The sequence below is a fragment of the Indicator indicator genome, chromosome 6 (genome assembly GCF_027791375.1).
Source record: "Indicator indicator isolate 239-I01 chromosome 6, UM_Iind_1.1, whole genome shotgun sequence".
Classification (NCBI taxonomy): domain Eukaryota; kingdom Metazoa; phylum Chordata; class Aves; order Piciformes; family Indicatoridae; genus Indicator; species Indicator indicator.
The window spans coordinates 1,906,342-1,922,647 of record NC_072015.1 but is presented as its reverse complement, the minus strand read 5'-3'; the positions used below and the strand labels follow the sequence as shown (position 1 = coordinate 1,922,647).

At 44.8% G+C, this 16,306-nt stretch overlaps 1 protein-coding gene across 1 annotated transcript in view; it reads left to right on the top strand.

Moving 5' to 3' along the window:
* The window catches only part of LOC128967591 (cadherin-10), a 71,446-nt gene that overhangs the window by 28,939 nt on the left and 26,201 nt on the right, over positions 1-16,306 (top strand). Inside the window, exons 3-5 of the mRNA XM_054381758.1 lie at positions 1,498-1,617; positions 2,355-2,522; positions 15,237-15,424. Coding sequence (XP_054237733.1) covers positions 1,498-1,617; positions 2,355-2,522; positions 15,237-15,424 — 476 coding nt within the window. The remainder of the gene's footprint in view (positions 1-1,497; positions 1,618-2,354; positions 2,523-15,236; positions 15,425-16,306) is intronic.

Here is a 16,306-nt window from a genome sequence, read left to right as displayed (position 1 = left end):
TTTTAATATCAGTAATAATTTAACCAGGAATTTGCCTGTGGTGCCTATTTTTATGAGGTGCAAATGCTTTCAGGGAATCACTGGAAGAAGAGTTTCTGTTGCAAAGCAATTGAAAACTGAATGAGTTTCTGAGAACTCATTTGTGATGCAGCACTTAGGGATGTGTTCATCCCATTCATATTGGTCCAATTGTTCACATTATTGGACAATGGACTTGTCAAAAGCAGATTTGCCATTTTCTTGTCAAATCCCAAACTGAGGAAGCTTAGCATTTACTTTTATTTGCCTTTCTGTGCATGTTAGCAAAAATATGCAACATTATCAAACCAGGAGAGGGAATAAACACTTGTGCCAAGTGCCTTGGTGATTTATTTCACAATATTCAGCAGTGTTTGGTGGAGGGAAAGGATTGGGATAAATAGAGAATAAACCTGATGAAGAGAGACTGAAGGAGCTGGGGAGGGTTAGTTTGGAAAAGAGGAAGCTGAGGGGAGACCTCTTTGCTGTCTACAATTCCCTGAAAGGAGGTTTTGGAGAGGTTGGTGCTGGTCTCTTCTCACAGGTCAGTAGTGACAGAACAAGAGGGAATGGCCTCATGCTGCCACTGGGTAGCACATTCCAATCCCTGACCACTCTTGCTGGGAAAAGCTTCTTCCTACTGTCCAGTCTAAACCCACCCAGTGGCAGCTTGAGGATATTCCCTCTTGTCCTGTCACTAATGAACTGTGAGAAGAGACCAGCACCACCCTCTCCACAACCTCCCTTTAGGTAGCTATAGAGAGCAATGAGGTCTCCCCTCAGCTTCTTCTTTTTCAAATGAAACAGCCCCAGCTTCCTCAGTCACTCTTCATCAGATTTCTTCTCCAGGCCCTTCCCACCTTCCTTGCCCTCCTCTTCCCTGGCTCCAGCACCTCCACATCTCTCTGGCATTGAGATGCCCAAAGCTGGACACAGCACTGCAGGTGTGGCCTGAGCAGAGCTGAGTGCCAGGGGACAATCCCCTCCCTGCTCCTGCTGGACACAGCATTGCTGATCCCAGCCAGGATGCCTTTGGCTTTCTTGGCCCCCTGGGCACACTGCTGGCTCCCCTTCAGCTGCTTGGCCATCAGCACCCCCAGCTCCCTTTCTGCCAGCAGCTTTCCAGCCACACTGCCCCAAGTCTGGAGCATTGCTTGGGGTTGTTGTGACCCAAATGCAGGACCTGGCACTTGGCCTCCTGTTGAAGCTCCTCCTGTGAATATTGGCCATGGATCCAATCTGTCTAAGTCCCTCTGTAGAGCCTCCCTCCCCTGGTGCAGATCAACACTAGATTTATGTGAAATGAGATCCTGAAAGAGGGAAGATTGTACCTAAAGTTGACTATAAGGTGATAAATATATTTGAAAAGGTCAGACCACCTCACTTGACATTTTCTTTGGGGTCTGCTTGAATGGAAATTGAAGTTCTTGAGCCTCCTTCTAGTGTGATGTGAAACTAAGTTGACTTTGGATGTTTCAGGTACTTCTGTGGTGCAAGTTACAGCTACTGATGCTGATGACCCTTCCTATGGGAACAGTGCCAGAATCATTTACAGCATCCTTCAAGGACAGCCATACTTCTCTGTGGAACCAGAAACAGGTCAGGAAAGTCATATTTTTCCTTTAATTTAAGACAAACTGTGATCTTTTTATTTCCTTTCTCATTATCTGATTCGATTGGTAGCAAATTAAAGCAACTTTTCCCCAAGTTGAGTCTGTTTTGCCCAATTAGTAGTAAATTAAAGCAACTTTTCCCCCAGTTGAGTCTGTTTTGCCCAATTGGTAGTGAATTACACCACCTTTTCCCCATTTTGAGTCTGTTTTGCCCAATTAGTAGTAAATTAAACTAAGTTTTCCCCATGTTCAGTCTGTTTTGCCCAATTGGTAGTAAATTAAACCAACTTCTCCCCAAATTCAGTCTGTTTTGCCCATATTGATAATTGCTGAGTGAGCTCTCCCTGTCCCTACCTTGGCCAGCGAGACTTTTGTTATGGTTTCTCTGTCCAGTTGAGGAGGAGAGTGGCTTTGGTAGGCAGCTGGTGTCCAGCCAGGGCCAACCCACCACAACTGGAAAGGGAGCTGTGATGTGGAACTAAGCTTTGTTCAACCCACAGGCAGCTCGTACTGAAGACTATTTTGAAAGGTTATGAGAGCTTTAAAAATGTTAAATTAAATTAAAAAACATGAAATTAATGCTTTAGAAATCTATTTCACAGCCTGATGCTACAAAAACCGAAAGCAGCAAACTGCTGCACATTCAAAAGAAAGAGGCTGTCAATAATTTTTGTGCTGCTGTTCTTTTTGTTGTTGTTTTTTGTTTTCTTCCCTTTCTTTAAGGCATCATCAGGACTGCCCTGCCAAACATGAACAGAGAAAACAGGGAGCAGTATCAAGTAGTCATCCAGGCAAAGGACATGGGAGGCCAGATGGGTGGATTATCAGGGACCACCACCGTGAACATCACTTTAACTGATGTCAACGACAATCCACCTCGATTTCCCCAGAGTAAGCTGCATTTAATAGTTTCCTTGTACTGCAAGACCTCCAAACTCAAGAGTTAAACAATTACCAGATGGTTTCATTTAGACTAAATCTAGATTACGAGGCACACATGAACAAAAGGCTTAGGTACTGATTTATTTGCTATGATTAAAGCAGAATATTAAATGTCAGAGCATTTGTTTGTTTAGGGAAAGGCTCAAATAGATCTGGAATTCTTTCCAGCAGTGTGGGAGGGGATGGTAGGTGGACTCATCAGAGCATTACAACAATAGTTTGTTTGTGGTTTTTTTTGTTTTGTTTTGTTTTCCCTGATCTACTGCTTAAAACCTACATCCCCTCCCACTGGAACAGAAAACATGTAGTAATTCTGGACAGGCAGAAAGGTTGGAAGTGGAGTCTCTGCTTAAAGGTGTAATCATGGAGGATGTGGGAAAGGAATTACATGAAGGGAATCAAGCAGATTTGTGCTTTTGCCAGTTACAGTGCTACAAAACCTAATAGAGAATGACCAAAAAGCAAAATAAATTGCATTTAACCTCTTTTTCTTTATTTATTGTTGTTTGAGTGATCATTTTACAACTAAATTTTACTAAAGCTTTTTGTAATGCTTTTAAACTTCTGCTACTACACCTGGCAAAAATTAATATACTCAACCTAAATTATAAAAGCATTAGAATCATAGAATCATAGAATTGTCAGGGTTGGAAGGGACCTCAAGGCTCAGCCAGCTCCAACCCCCCTGCCATGGGCAGGGACACCTCACACCACAGCAGGTTGCTCACAGCCACCTCCAGCCTGGCTGCAAAAACCTCCAGGGATGAGGCTTCCACCACCTCCCTGGGCAACCTCTGCCAGTCTCTCACCACCCTCATGGGGAAGAACTTCTTCCTATCAACTAATCCAAATTTACCCTCCTCTAGCTTGGAACCATTCCCCCTGCTCCTATCCCTACCTGATATCCTAAACCCCTCCCCAGCTTTCTTGGAGCCCCCTTCAGATACTGGAAGGCCAAAAAAATGGTCTCCTCAGAGCCTTCTCTTCTCCAGACTGCACAACCCCAACTCTCTCAGGCTGTCCTCAGAGCAGAGCAGCTCCAGCCCTCTGCTCATTCTCGTGGCCCTCAATCTTCCAGCCCCACCAGATCTTTCCTGGAACAGAGGCTCTGGAAGTGCACCCAGAGCTCCAGGTTTGGTCTCAGCAGAGTGGAGCAGAGGGGGAGAATCCCCTCCCTGGCCCTGCTGGCCACACTTCTCTTGCTGCAGCCCAGGCTCTGCTTGGCTCTCTGGGCTGCAAGTGCTCACTGCTGGCTCCTGCTGAGCTTCTCCTCCCCCAGCACCCCCAAAGCCTTTTCTTCAGGGCTGCTCTCCAGCCAGTCCCTGTCCAGCCTATATCAGTGCCTGGGATTGCTCCAACCCAACAGGACCCTAAAAAAAAAGTAAATTAAACTTTATAGCACCAAACTTGTTAAAATTAAGCATTTTAAGCACATTTGAAGCCTTTTGCTTCTACTGACTTTGTAACATTTGAAAGATGGTTTGGATCTGCTTAACAACTAAGGGATTCAGAGTATCCACATCTCCAAAGCTTTTTTCTACATGAATCCAGTAGTTACTGATGATCAGCCTTCAGGTCAACATAACACAGTCAGCTTCAACTGCCTCTGGTTTTAATATGCTCTTTATGGCACAAATGAAGTCCATAATTGTGTTCAATTTAATGTTGTAGTTAATATTGATCTGTTTAGCCAAGATGTTTGTCTCATAAACTGACTCAAAATAGAAAAAGCATCCTGGGCTGCATCCAAAGCAGCATTAGCAGCAGATCCAGAGAGGTGATTCTGCCACTTAGCTCTGCTGAGACCTCACCTGCAGTACTGCATCCAGGTCTGGAGCCTTCAATATAGGAAGGACATGGAGCTGATGGAGCAGGTCCAGAGGAGGGCCATGAAAATGTTTAGGGGTTGGAGTAGCTCTGCTATGAGGACAGGCTGAGGGTGCTGGGGATGTTCAGCCTGGAGAAGAGAAGGCTTTAGAGAGACCTGAGAGCAACCTTCCAATACCTGAGGGAGGCTACAAGAAGGATGGAGGGAGACTGTTTGCAAAGGCCTGCAGAGACAGGACCAGGGCCAATGGCTTCAAACTAGAGCAGAGCAGATTGAGATCGAATGTGAGGAACAAATTCTGCACCATGAAGGTAGTGGAGCACTGGAACAGGTTGCCCAGGGAGGTGGTTGAGGCTCCATCCCTGGAGATCTTCAAGGTGAGGCTGGACAGGGCTCTGAGCAACCTGATCTGGATGGGGATGTCCCTGCTGAGTGCAGAGGGGTTGGACTGGATGAGCTTTGGAGATCCCTTCCAGCCCAGCCTGTTCTATAACTCCACAATTTGATGAACCATTGAGCAGTTACTCTTTGTGATTTTACACACAGACCTTATTCTAGATAGAATTCATTGTTATTTTTGGGGTTTTTGTATTTCCACAACTTTTTTTTTTTTTTTTGAGTTATTATGTTTTCTTGTTCCTACTTGTTCAGAGAAGATTTTGGTAATTGCAGTGATGTGGTGGTGAGGAATGTTATATATATATATTTTTTTTTAATTTATTGTAAATTTATTTTTGAACCTCTTAAGGGAAGACAATTTAAGGAAGTGTCATCTTCAAAGATTTACCTGAAAGCTAATTTCAGCAGTTCAATTCAAGCATCCAACAAGCACCCAAAGAGTGGCTGTCAATGGCTCCATGTCCCAGTGGAGGCCAGGGACAAGTGGAGTCCCTCAGGGATCAGTCCTGGCACCAGGCTTGTTCAACATCTCTGTTGGTGCCATGGACAGAGGCATTGAGTGCACCCTCAGCAGGTTTGCTGCTGACACCAAGCTGTGTGGTGCAGCAGACAGGCTGGAGGGAAGGGATCCATCCAGAGGGACCTGGACAGGCTGGAGAGGTGGACCCAGGACAACCTCAGGAGGGTCAACAAGACCAAGGGCAGGGTCCTGCAGCTGGGTGGAGGATATCCCAAGCACAAGTCCAGGCTGGGCAGGGACTGGCTGGAGAGCAGCCCTGAGGAGAGGGACTTGGGGGTGCTGGGGGAGGAGAAGCTCAGCAGGAGCTGTCAGTGAGCACTTGCAGCCCAGAGAGCCAAGCAGAGCCTGGGCTGCATCAGGAGAAGTGTGGCCAGCAGGGCCAGGGAGGGGATTCTCCCCCTCTGCTCAGCTCTGCTGAGACCACACCTGGAGTACTGCATCCAGTTCTGGAGCCTCTGTTCCAAGAGGGCTATGGACATGCTGGAAGGTGTCCAGACAAGGGCCACCAGGATGAGCAGAGGGCTGGAGCTGCTCTGCTGTGAGGAAAGACTGAGAGAGTTGGGGTTGTGCAGTCTGGAGAAGAGAAGGCTCCAAGGAGACCTTCTTGTGGCCTTCCAGGATCTGAAGGGGGCTCCAAGAAAGCTGGGGAGGGACTTTTTCGGATCTCAGGTATTGACAGGACTGGGAGGAACTGAATAAAGCTGGAAGTGGGGAGATTCAGACTGGATGTGAGGAAGAAGTTGTTCACCATGAGAGTGGTGAGAGCCTGGAATGGGTTGTGCAGGGAGGTGGTTGAGGCCCCATCCCTGGAGGTGTTTGCAGCCAGGCTGGATGAGGCTCTGGCCAGCCTGCTGTAGTGTGAGGTGTCCCTGCCCATGGCAGGGGGATTGGAACTGGCTGAGCCTTGTGGTCCCTTCCAACCCTGGCTGATTCTATGATTCTATGATTCTATGTTTATACCCCTTTTTTTTTTTTTTGTTGTCTATTGTTCTTTAAGCATTTTGTGCTAAATTAATATTAATAAATTAAAGTTTGGACTTAGATGATCCTTGAGGTCCTTTCTGTCCTTGTGTTCTAACGAACCTATGAACATTCAGAATGGTCAAACAAACATCCTGGACCAATTTTACACAATTTATCTGGCAGTCTGACATCATATTTGAGTCAGATAAGATGTAGAAGTATCTCTTCTTTTTTTTTTTTTTTTTTCCTCTTAATGTCATTGTAAATCAGATTTGACCTTTGCTTTAAAGAAGCTTTTCTGATGGGTTGAGGATTTTTCCTTTATTGTTGTTGTTGTTTCAATTTTTTTGTTCTCTCTCTCCTTTCTGTCAGTAGCTTTGATAGGTAAAAGTGTGTGGTTCCCTGAAAATGAAAGATTTTCTAAAGCTGACTGATTTTACCAGACATATACAAATAAAAAATAGCTACTAACTCTGAAAAAAAAAATCTTTATATTTAATCTCAAAATGCAAATAGGCCTTAGAATGATTCTCGTTTAATAGAGATCAATGAGACTGGTGGAATGACTCCTGATTAAATTAAATTATTCTTAGTCTGTTGCATTAATAAAAAAAAAACAGATGTGCATTAGTGGCATTGCCACAATTAGATTCATGAGACGATCATATTCATACCAGACTTATAAATCACCAGGGGAAAAAAAAAAAAAGAATATTAAAAGGTCCATTTATGTTTTCACAGGGCTCAGAAAATTACAGCTACACCTTTCTGTGTTAAGCTTCTCCCAGGAGAAACTCAGAACTCGGGAAAGTTCTACAAAAGAAAGATCCAGAAGGGCCATTAATATTTGGCATTGAAACTGCAGGGCAAGGACTCTGCAGAATATTTTTCTCCTGAAAACCATAGAGATAGCAGTGGCTGCTCTTAGAATCACAGAATTGTCAGGGTTGGAAGGGTCCTCAAGGCTCACCCAGTTCCAACCTCCCATACGAAGGGCAGGAACACCTCACACTACAGCAGGTTGCTCATAGCCACCTCCAGCCTGGCTGCAAAAACCTCCAGGGATGAGGCTTCCACCACCTCCCTGGGCAACCTGTGCCAGTGTCTCACCACCCTCATGGGGAACAATTTCTTCCTAACATCCAATCTGAATCTACATGTTCCTATTTTTGTTCCATCCCCCCTGCTCCTATCCCTACCCAACACCCCAAAATGTCCCTTCCCAGCTTTCTTGTAGCTCCCTTCACATCCTGGAAGGCCACAAGAATGTCTCCTTGGAGCCTTTTCTTCTCCAGACTGAACAGCCCCAACTCTCTCAGCCTGTCTTCCTAGGAGAGAAGCTCCAAAGGTTATCTAGTCCAACTCTCCTGCAGTCAGCAGAGACATCCCCAACTAGATCAGGTTGTCCAGAACCCTGTTGAGCCTCATCTTGTATATCTCTGAGGATGGGACCTCAACTACCTCCCTGGGCAACCTGTTCCAGTGTTCCACCACCCTGTTCCTTTGAGGAAACCTGATAAAATATAAAATGTTATCTAGCTTCTGCACAGAAAGGTCACCAAAGACCTCAGATACTGTATCTTTATTTCATGGTGGAGATCTCTAGAAATAGAGAGGTTAGGTATAAAATCATCTTTCAGCCAACAGGTTTCTGGTTAAGAAAGATGTTGAGTTGCTTGAATATGTCCAGAGAAAGGGAACAAAGCTGGGGAGGGATCTGGAGCACAGCCCTGTGAGGAGAGGCTGAGGGAGCTGGGGGTGTTTAGCCTGGAGAAGAGGAGGCTCAGGGCAGACCTCATTGCCCTCTACAACTCCCTGAAGGGAGGTTGTAGCCAGGTGGGGGTTGGGCTCTTCTCCCAGACAAGCAGCAACAGAAGGAGAGGGCACAGTCTCAAGCTGTGCAGGGGGAAGTTGAGACTTCAGCTTAGAAAGAAGTTCTTCCCAGAAAGAGAAATTGCCCTTTGGAATGGGCTGCCCAGGGAGGTGGTGGGGTCAATTTCCCTGGAGGTGTTTAAGAAAAGCTTGGATGAGGCACTTAGTGCCATGGTCAAGTTGGTTAGATAGGGTTAGGTCATCAGTTGGAATCGATGATCTCAGAGGTCTCTTCCAAGCTGGCTGATTCTGTGATTCCATGATTTCCACTCTCTGTTTCCAATACCTTGTTAGCTATTCAAGAGATGAGCTCTTCCCACTTCACAGACTAAATTACTGAGTTGGCTATTGTAGTGCAAGTCAAAGGAGCATCTACCAGGCATAGCTTGGGGATGTAGTTTCATACACTCTAGGAAAACAATGTGCTCTTGTGGCCAAAGGAGCCAATGGGATCCTGGGATGGATCAAGAAAGCTGTGTCCAGCAGGGACAGGGAAGTTCTTCTACCTCTCTACTCTGCCCTGCTGAGACCACAGCTGCAATCCTGTGTCCAGTTTGGGACTCCCCAGTTCAAGAGAGACAGAGACCTGCTGGAGAGAGGCCAAGGGAGAGCCAGGAGGAGGATTTGGGGACTTGAGCATCTCCCCTGTGAAGAGAGACTGAGAGCCCTGGGGGTGGTTAGTGTGGAGAGGAGAAGGCTGAGAGGGATCTGATCAATGTCTGTCAATAGCTGAGGGGTGGGTGTCAAGGGGAGGGGGCCAGGCTCTTTTGGGTGGTTCACAGTGATAAGCCAAGGAACAATGAGTTCAAACTTGAACAGAGAAGATTTCAGCTGAACATGAGGAGAAACTTCTTTCCAGTGAGGGTGACAGAGTCCTGGAGCAGGCTGCCCAGGGGGGTTGTGGAGTCTCCTTCTCTGGAGCCTTTCCAACCCCACCTGGATGCATTCCTGTGCAGACTACCCTGAGTGATGCTGCTCTGGCAGGGGGGTTGGACCTGATGATCTCTGGAGGTCCCTTCCAACCTCTGATATACTGTGAGACTGTGAAAAAATGGTAATGTGGAGAACAGTTGGAACACTATAAAACTAAATATGTAAATTTTAATAGGGGGAAAAAAATGTTTTTTCACCATAGTCTCACATAGTCCTGAATAAATACTAAATGGGAGCAGAGGTTAGGTTTAATTCTTATTTTTAACCATTAGGAGATTGCAGAGAGATTATAACCTGCCATAACAAAGCAGAAAGGTAATGAAAATGGTAATTAGAGAAAGGTAATGAAAATGTCATTGATAAATCACTTCATTGAAACAGCAAAAATTAACTGAGCCAAAAGTAATTGCTAGGAATCGAAAGCAGAAATGTTTACAGCCATAAAAGTATTCATTCTGATCCTGTCTATCAGCTTCCTATCAAAAGCTACCTAAAACCAAAATCAATGGAGAACTTAAATTTCAACACTTTCCATTCAATATTTCATTACAAGCTGTATCTGAGGTTTGTTTGTTTACAATTTTTACTATAATCGATTTTTCTTTTTATTTATTTATTTATGTGGTTGTACTACTCTTATTTTTCTTATTTTTTCTTATTTATTCTTTATTTAGTTTTTTTAATTATTTTTTATTTTTCTTATTTTATTTTTTGTATTTTTGCTATGATTACATTTTTCTTATTTATTCATTTTTATGGTTTTCTATGTTTTTTTCCTTATTTATTTATTTTTCTGTTTTCACTATGATTTTTTTCCTTCCTTATTTATTTTTTATGGTTTTGTTATTGTTATTTTTTCTTATTTATTTCTTTTTATATTTTTACTACTGTTATTCTTCTTATTTATTTTTGTATTTTTGCTATGATTATTTTTTCTCGTGTATTTATTTATTTTTATGTCTTTTACTAGTACCATTTTTCTCATTTATTTATTTTTATATTTTTACTATGGTTGTTTTTTCTTAGCTGTTTATTTATTTTTATGGTTCTATTATTTTTTCTCATTTATTTATTTTTACATTTTTCCTATGATTACTTTTCTTCTTTATTTATTTTTATGGTATTATTATTAGTAGCTGTGGTATTAGTATTTACTTATTTTTTTCCTACTCTTATTAATTTTTCTTATTTTTTTTACTGTTATTAATTTTTCCTTTTTTTTGTTGACTTTACATTTATTTATTTTTATGGGTTTTCTATGTTATATTTTCTAATTTATTTATATATTTGTATGGCTTTGCTGTTATTATTTTTTCTCATTTATTTATTTGTATGGCTTTGCTTTTATTATTTTTCTCATTTATTTATTTATTTGCATGTCTTTGCTGTTATTATTTTTCCTCATTTATTTATTTATTTTTATGTCTTTGCTATTATTTTTTCCCCCTTACTTATTTATTTTTATATTTTTTACTGTGATTATTATTTATTTATTTAATTATATATAGATTTTTTTTGTACTTTATACACAGTGGAACTGAAAAGAATATTTCTGTAGTAAGAAAGTCTCCCATGTCCCAATGATGAATAGTTTTTTGGGGTTTGATTGTGTTCCATCAGTGCTCCCCAAATCAAAACCAATTCCTTTCTCCCTCTGTAACTGCTTTGCAATAAATTCTGTTAAGAGTCTCAAAATTCTCCCATGACTCTTCTGTGCTTTCTTGAAGGTATGGGAAGCTCATCTTGCAAATGGCCTTTGCACATTGCTCGCTCCCCATGGTTCTTTCCTGATCACCCAAACTCCCTTTCACAGAGCCACAGAATGTAAGGGCTTAGAAGGGACCTTGAAAGCTCACCCAGCCCAACCCCCCTGCCAGAGCAGGATCAGCTAGAGCAGATCACACAGGAACACATCCAGAAGGGTTTGGAATATCTCCAGAGAAGGAGACTCCACAACCTCTCTGGGCAGCCCATTCCAGTGCTCTGTCACTCATACAACACAGAAGTTTTTCCTCATGTCCCTGTGGAGCCTCCTCTGCTCTGGCTTTCACCCACTGCCTGCCCCTAGTCCTGCCACTGGAAATCACTGAGCAGAGCCTGGCTCCATCCCCTCACAGTTTTAGCACCATAAATGAGGGCACCCCTCAGGCTCCTCTTCTCCAAGCTAAAGAGCCTCAAGCTCCCTCAGCCTGTCCTCACAGGGAGATGTTCCACTGCCTTCAGCATCTTTATGGCTCTGTGCTGGACTCTTTCAAGCAGCTCCCTGAGGTCCTTCTTGAACTGAGGGGACATTATGGACTTCTTTCTACTTCTTCTTTGCAAAGAGGAATGTGTATGCTGCCTGTCTTAGGAAGAGGTTTTTCACCATGAGGGTGGTGAGACACTGGCAGAGGTTGCCCAGAGAGGTAGTGGAATCCTCATGCCTGGAAGTTTTTAAGGCCAGGATGGATGTGGTTCTGAGCAACCTGCCCAGGGAGGTGGTGGAAGCCTCATCCCTGGAGGTTTTTGCAGCCAGGCTGGATGTGGCTGTGAGCAACCTGCTGTGGTGTGAGGTGTCCCTGCCCATGGCAGGGGGCTTGGAACTGGATGATCCTTGAGGTCCCTTCCCACCCTGACAATTCTATGATTCTAATGCTTATATATTAATTTTTGCCAGGTATATTAGCAGAAGTTTAAAAGCATTACAAAAAGCTTTAATAAAATTAAGTGGCAAAATGATCAATCAGAAAACAATAAACAGAAAACAAGATAAAAGAGGTTAAACACCATTTATTTTGCCTTTTGTCATTCTCTATTAGGGTTTGTAGCACTGTAACTGGGAAAAACACAAATCTGCTCGATTCCCTTCATGTAATTCCTTTCCCACATCCTCCATGATTACACCTTTAAGCAGAGACTACACTTCCAAATCTGCTTGATTCTCTTGATTCTGTGTTGGGTAACCTGCTCAACCTTTTCCTGTGGTGGCTACCAGCCTTTACCACTTTCCCTTTTGTGTTAGTTTTGGCTGAACTCTGCCCAGGGAGGTGGTGGAAGCCTCATCCCTGGAGGATTTTAGGGCCAGCCTGGAGGTGGCTGTGAGCAACCTGCTGTAGTGTGAGGTGTCCCTGCCCATGGCAGAGGGGTTGGAACTGGCTGAGCCTTGAGGTCCCTTCCAACCCTGACAGTTCTATAATTCTATGATTCCATCAATTCTTGATTTACCTCAGGAGGTCTTAGAGTGAAGCAGAGAATTTTGCGACAACTTAACTAAGGCCTGAAAAGAAAAATGTTTTTCAGTGCAGCTTTGATGACTTGCCTTTCATCTTTGGAATGACAGCTGTATCTGAATTTATTAGCAACTGTTTTTATTTTTTCCTGAGCATTCTTCATAGTGCTTTATGTGTCCCACATGTTTTTTTCTTTTTTTTTTTTTTTTTATTCCCTGCCATATGTTCTGACAGATGGGATCAAAGATCTCAACCTTTATTTACAGTTTTCAGAGAAAGGCTGAGACACAAAGTACTAAAATATATGGTGAGATATTTACTTCACTTTTATTGCAGCAAGTCTGAATGCTGACAGTTTTATTCCTATGTTTCTGTGCCAGCTGTGTGACACAGAAAAAAAAAATGATAAAGCTGAGCTAGGGAATGTAGAAAAACCCCAAACTGCAATGTTCGTAGACCAGACTTGAGTAGGAATTAACAACTTTTATAAGCACAGCCATCCCTTCTACTCCTGGGTTTTCAAAATTCTCTCTCAGTTCCCCTCTGTTCTGCTCTGGTAAGGCCACACCTGGAATGTTGCATCCATTTCTGGGCTTCCCAAGTTCAAAAGGGACAAGGGATCTGTGAGTGAGAGTCCAACAGAGAGCTATGAGGATGCTGAAGGGACTGGAGCACTGCCTGGTGAGGAGAGGCTGAGAGCCCTGGGGCTGGAAAGGAGAAGGCTAGGAGGAGATCTGATCAATGTCTATCAATAGCTGAGGGCTGGGGGTCAGGAAGGAAGGGTCAGGGACAGCCTCTGCTCAGTTGCATCCTGTGATAGGACAAGAAGCAATGGATGGAAGCTCCAACACAGGAGGTTCCACCTCAACATGAGGAGGAACATCTTTCCTGTAAGGGTCACAGAGCATGGGAACAGGCTGCCCAGAGAGGTCTTGGAGTCTCCTTGTCTGGAGCCTTTCCAGCCCTGTCTGGATGTGTTGCTGTGTGCCCTGTGCTGCATTCTCTGGTCCTGCTCTGGCAGGGCGTTGGACTTAAGAGATCTCCAGAGGTTCCTTCCAACCCCTAACATCTTCTGATCCTGTGACCCCTGAATGAAGATGTCATTCAAATTTATTCAGTATGAGTTAGTTTGAAAGCCAAAATGTCAGTCTGTTGCTAGCAGTTGGCCAGCAAACTCAGGAGGTTCTTCTCTTTGTGTTGTTTCCATGAAAAAATAGACAGCAGCACAGAGGAGAGGGACCTGAGAGTCCTGGTGGACAGAAGGATGACTGTGAACCAGCAATGTGCTCTGGTGGCCAAGAAGGCCAAGAGCATCCTGGGGTGGATTAGAAGGGTTCTGGTTAGTAGATCAAGAGAGGTTCTCCTCCCTCTTTACTCTGCCCTGCTGAGGTCACATCTGGAATGTTGTGTCCAGTTCTGGGCCCTTCAGCTCAGGAAGGACCTCAGGGAACTGCATGAAAGAGTCCAACAGAGAACCCCAACACATGATGAAGGGAGTGGAACATCTTCCTTATAAGAAGAGTCTGAGGGAGCTGAGGGCTCTTTATCTTGGAGAAGAGGAGCCTGAGGAGTGACCTCATTGCTGGGGATAAAGATGTGAAGGGCAGTGTCAGGAGGATGGAGCCAGGCTCTGCTGGGTGATGTCCAATTACAGGGCAAGGGGCTAGAAGGGGACAAGCTGGAGCAAAGGAAGTTCCACAGGAACAGAAGGAAAAACTTTTTCACTGTGAGGGTGCTGGAGCCCTGGAGCAGGCTGCCCAGAGAGGTTGTGGAGTCTCCTTCTCTGGAGACATTCAAAACCCACCTGGGTGTCTTCCTGGGTGATCTGCTCTAGGTGATCCTGCTCTGGCAGGGGGGTTGGACTGGATGAGCTTTCAAGGTCCCTTCCAGTCCCTAACATTCTGTGATTCCGTGAAAATGGATCCCAAAGACTCGCCTTAGACATTAGGGACAAAAGGCAGAGGGAAGCCTGAAGAGAACACACAACAGCCTTTCCAGATGTTTCAGGAATGACACAGAGAAGAAAAGTACAGACATAGAGGATTCTTCTTTGAGATAGGAGAATAAAGATCCTTTAGGATCTCACTTTCCCATTACTTACTTTGTTACATGATTTTAGTTGAAACCTTCTGGCTAAAGTTTGCCTCTGCTCAGTTCTCTGCTTCATATTTTGCCCACCTCCACCCCACCATCCTCCCAGGATTAAATATCTAGAATGAAAGTTAGACAGAAATATGTAATCAGCTCTTGTGTGCCACAGTGGTGCTTAGATGGGTTCTGGGACTCACAGAGTCACAGAGTCACAGAAACATTCAGGTTGGAAGAGACCCTCAGGACCACCAAGTCCAACTCAGAACCCTACTCTGCAAGGCTCACCCCTAAACCACAGCCCCAAGCACCACAGCCAAACCACCTTGAGACACATCCAGACTTGGGGACTCCACCACCTCCCTGGGCAGCACATTCAAATCACCTCAAAGTGGTCAGGGATTTCTTGTTATTATTGGGAAATTTATTGTTATTATTGGGAAAACTAAAGAGAACTTTCAAGGTGGAAATGAATGTACCAATTTCCAGGGGCAGAAGAGGATTTTGAGAGTAATTGGCCTGAATGTTTTCATCACAGTGCTGAGAAAAGAGGTGAACCAGTTTGAGAGACTCCCTTTACCCCATTGCCTGAGGATACCTTCCCTGTAGCAGAGTACATCAAAAGGAATTTGGGTTGGAATATCACAGTCTCACAGTCTCACAGTATATCAGAGGTTGGAAGGGACCACAAGAGATCATCAGGTCCAACCCCCCTGCCCAAATCCTCCTCATATGGTTATGTGGTCCTGCTCTGGCAGGGGTGTTGGACTGAATGATCTCTGGAGGTCCCTTCCAACCTCTGCCTTTCCAACCTCTCCTGACTCCTGAGCTTCTCTTTCTGTCTTTGGCAGGTACCATCCACCTCCGCGTTCCTGAGTCTTCCCCCGTTGGGACAGCGATTGGCAGCGTCAAGGCCACAGATGCAGACACTGGGGAGAATGCAGAAGTGGAGTACAGAATTGTAGATGGAGATGGGACAGATATGTTTGATATCATGACCCAGAAGGACACACAGGAAGGCATCATCACTGTGAGGAAGGTACCCACACGAGAGCTTGCACTAAGTGGTGTTTGGTGTCACTGCTATGTTACACATGCTCTGGGCAAAATGAGAAGTGCTTAGGTGGAGGGATGGCATTTTGGTGGCATGTTCTAACTGCTGAACATCCCCCAGCTGGGGAGCATCATGAAGAATGTGTCCAGCAGGACTAGGGAGGTTCTTCTCCCACTCCACTCTCACTTGGCGAGATCACATCTGAAATCCTGTGTCCAGTTTGGGGCTCCCCAGTTCAAGAGAGACAGAGACCTGCTGGAGAGAATCCAAGGGAGAGCCACGAGGAGGATTTGGGGACTTGAGCATCTCCCCTGTGAAGAGAGACTGAGAGCCTTGGGGCTGTTTAGTCTGCAGAAGAGAAGGCTGAGAGGGGATCTGATCAATATCTATCAATCTCTGAGGGGAGGGTGTCAGGATGAAGACACCAGGCTCTTTTCACTGGTGCACAGTGAGAGGACACTGCCCAACATGACCTGGACAGGCTGAGAGCTGGCTGCAGGCAAACCTCATGAAGTTCAACAAGGACAAGTGCAGGGTCCTGCAGCTGGGCAGGAATAACAGCAGGCAGCAGTACAGGTTAGAGGCTGCCCTGCTGGAAAGCAGCTCCACACAGAAAGACCTTGGAGTGCTGGTGGGCAGCAAGTTCTGCATGGAACAACAATGTGCTCTTGTGGTCAAGAAAGCCAATGGCATCCTGGGGGGCAGCAAGAAAATTGTGGCCAGCAGGGCTAGGGAAGTTCTTCTACCTCTCTACTCTGCCCTGCTGAGACCACAGCTGCAATCCTGTGTCCAGTTTGGGGCTCCCCAGGTCAAGAGAGACAGAGACCTGCTGGAGAGAGTCCAAGGGAGAGCCAGGAGAAGGATTTG